We start from the raw sequence: 3,542 nt of genomic DNA on the forward strand, positions 1-3,542 counted from the left end.
ATTATCACGGTTATCAATATTATCACGGTTTTGTTCAAATTAGATGAAAGTGTTCAAAAAGAACAGATGCACACACTTAAAAGATTTCAACAAGTTTTATATTTGAAAATCAACAAACAACAAATAACTAAAGCAGCTCTATGCACTTTTGTAAGCTATAGATTCTGTGGGATTTCCTTCCTTATAATGGCCGTCGTCAATAGCAACGCATAATGCATAAATAATAATCATTTGGTGTAAATATAATCTCTAATATTATCTCTGTAAATATATTCTCAAGCAATATTTCTCATCAGTGTTCAGCAATGATGCATTTAAATCAGCATATTTTGTGTAAGAGCCCAAACAGTATCCAAGTGAAATAATGCATTTCCATATTTCCATATGATTTGACAAGTTTATTTGATTAAATATTAAAATGTGTGCATCATACCTGACACCTAAATGATCACTTTACAGTCAGTTTTATGACTGTCATTCTCTTCAAATGCTAGTGAAGTTTGAAACGTGTATAACGTTACCAATGTTGTATGTAACTTTAGAGACGGTCCCTAAATTCGCCAGCGTTATGCCAGTCATATCAGATGCGCTGTAGCTCTGCTGTGTTTGTTTGAAACTATTTTCGCTGCTGAAATAGAACAAAAACAGTCAACCACTGTATGATGAGTGAATCTCCTGCGTACAGCACACGTTTATCTCCGCTTTGAGTGTAGATTTCAGCGATTGAGAGCGGCGCGCGCTCTGAACATAACTCCGGCTAATCTGAACGCCTCTGATTATGAGACATTGCATTCATAAAATCAATATAAACACGTGTAAGTGGTTATAATGCGCAACGCGATTATAACAGACGGCTTTTGAGAAGACTATAATAAGTTCAACAGCCAGAGTGTGCAGCCGAAATAACGTTAATTTACACCCGCAAATGGCGGTTGTTGATGTCAGACCCTGATTATTATCCCTTAAATGTCACCCTAGTCTTGTTTGAATTAGTTTGTTCGCTTCACGTTATTATTTCCCAGACCTAGTCTTGGTATTGAGGTCAAAGTCCACCTGCCTTGCGTTCGTAGTTTTGAAGTGTTCCCCCTATTACAGTGACTTTATTCTGGCATGTTCTGCAGACAGGGTGACCATCTGAGATTAAGTTTCGCTTTTAGACATTGTTCTGTTTTTTGTTATAAGTCCGAAATGACAAGGATGCCGCTTCACGCAATGCAAAGTCAATGGAGAGCGTTGGATTGTTTTCCCCCCCTGGTGTAGGCGTGGCCTAAATACGCGCTGTCTCTATGACAATGATGAAAATTGTTGTTACTGCTCTTTCATGCATTTAATAAATTTTGTATAAAAAGTCACTCATTCAACATGGAGGAAGGACTGATATTGGCAGTGAGCAGTCACATGGCGCTATATGGGCGCGGGACAGGCGGAAGTACCTCTGAAAGCGGCCGTCATCCAGGCGTAGCTCCTGGTGCGCGCATGTCTATTTCGCTTCAAACGCTCGCTTTATATGCGCGTCCAACTCGCTTTGGACGTGCGAATGGATTCAAAATGTTCAAGCATCCAACTAGACGCGATAGAAGCTAATTTGACGCTCAATTCGCGTTCGGTGTGAACACAGCATACAGTGAAATCACCGTCATGTTTCAATCGCTCCTTTTATAATCACTGAAGCTGTCGGTCAGTTCAGTGTGATGCTATGAGAGTACAATGATGCATTTAATAGGAGTAGAGTATTTACATTTTTTAGGTTTTTGCATGTTACTGTTGTTAATAAAAGTTCATTTTATCTGCATCTCAATTCGAGCTCTGTGCTTTACTGTCAAATTTCCTATAAACATACATGTAATTATTATTAGTAACTGCATTTATTGATGCAAAACAATGGTAATTTTATGATTTAGTAAAATTTTATGATTAAAATGCCCCGAGTGCTAGCAAATCAGGTTGCCGGCACCAGCGCTACTGCTCTCAAATGTTAGTCTGGAGCCCTATATAAGTGGATCCTGTTTCATTTATATAGCTATTTAGGTTTAATTTATTTTTATTTAAGTTTTATTTATTTCCAGTTAACAATTTCAGTGCTTCAACTTAAACAGTTCATTGGCATTATTATATTATATTTTATTTAATTTCAGCTGTATTTCAATGAAAGTAAATGTTTTTTAATAGTTTTAACGATAATAACCCTGTGCAAGATCAGCAAGTCAGTGTTTAGTTTTTCAATTAATCTCTCTCTCTCTCTCTCTCTCTCTCATCTCTCTCTCTCTCATCTCTCTCTCTCTCTCTCTCTCTCTCTCTCTCTCTCATCTCTCTCTCTCTCATCTCTCTCTCTCTCTCTCTCTCTCTCTCTCTCTCTCTCTCTCTCTCTCTCTCTCTCTCTCTCTCTCTCTCGCTCTCTCGCTCTCTCTCTCGCTCTCTCGCTCTCTCTCTCGCTCTCTCTCTCTCTCTCTCTCTCTCTCTCTCTCTAGGCGATACCAGATCAAGCCAGTGTGTTTGGATCTGCAGAGTCAGATAATGAAGTGCTACGCTGAGAATAAAGGTCAAACTATGAGCTGTTCAACATCGCATCGCTGTACATTCAGTGTGTGGATCGCGCCAAGCAGGTAAACTGGCCACTTTGATAAGCAGGACATGGACTTGCATTCAAAATAGCAATCAAAATACTAATAAGAAAGCATTTTTTGCATTTCTTTTTTTTCAGGATAAAAAGTTGAGCACTGGAGGTTAATTTACCAGCCTGAACATCAGATCTACAGTGTCATGGTGAAAGAAAAAGGGCCGTCAGAGCAAATACACACACATCTATACCTTTACTGCGTACTGTACAGCGAAATGTGCCAGTTAAACATTTTCCACTGGAAGCGTGAGGGAATTTCATCCCTACAGATTCAGCCGTTTTGAATAGACATTTTTAGGAATATGAGCCATGATATAGTGAAATACCTCAACTAGTTTCAAACTCTGTGAACTGTGAGCTAAATGTTTTCAGGTGCTATTGAGTGCTTGTTTGTGTGCGCAGACGAAGTGAAGAAAACTCACTTTATTTGCATGACCAAAAAGTACAAAGCGATGTACAATCTGGAAGCTGCTGTCTGATTACACATTTTTACATAGTAAAAAGTTTGTGCCTTTTCCTTTGAAATGCTTTTTATGGTAATTTTGGGTAAATGTGGTTGGCTTTTAGCAGCACAGTTTGGATGTCATTCAAATTAGTCAAAAGCAAAATGTGTTGGGAATGCAATTTAAAGACTAACGAGCACATTTAAAGTCACCATAAAATCAAAATGGACAAATTGTTTATCCGTGCACATTATTATTATTTTAATGTGCCCTCAATCTTTAATCCAAAAAGCTTCCCCTCCCTCTTGCAGGAACATCTCTTCTTTTCTCTGGGCGGGGCCACCTGTCACTCACATGAGATCGACCAATAGCAAACCACAATCATCCAATCAATTCCAGATGGACAAAATCAAGCACATTTGTTCTCGTTTGAGAAGCGTTTCACTCGGCTATACATCTCACCAGGGAAGAAAAGACTATAG

At 38.7% G+C, this 3,542-nt stretch overlaps 1 protein-coding gene across 1 annotated transcript in view; it reads left to right on the forward strand.

Moving 5' to 3' along the window:
- chchd3b (coiled-coil-helix-coiled-coil-helix domain containing 3b) overlaps positions 1-3,296 on the forward strand; it is an 11,449-nt gene extending 8,153 nt beyond the window's left edge. The window contains exons 7-8 of the mRNA XM_079808748.1: positions 2,469-2,603; positions 2,702-3,296. Of these exons, the coding sequence (XP_079664874.1) occupies positions 2,469-2,603; positions 2,702-2,714 (148 nt within the window). The 3' untranslated portion in view covers positions 2,715-3,296. The remainder of the gene's footprint in view (positions 1-2,468; positions 2,604-2,701) is intronic.
- Positions 3,297-3,542: the final 246 nt, after the last annotated feature.

The sequence above is a fragment of the Gobio gobio genome, assembly GCF_949357685.1.
Source record: "Gobio gobio genome assembly, chromosome: 25".
NCBI lineage: Eukaryota > Metazoa > Chordata > Actinopteri > Cypriniformes > Gobionidae > Gobio > Gobio gobio.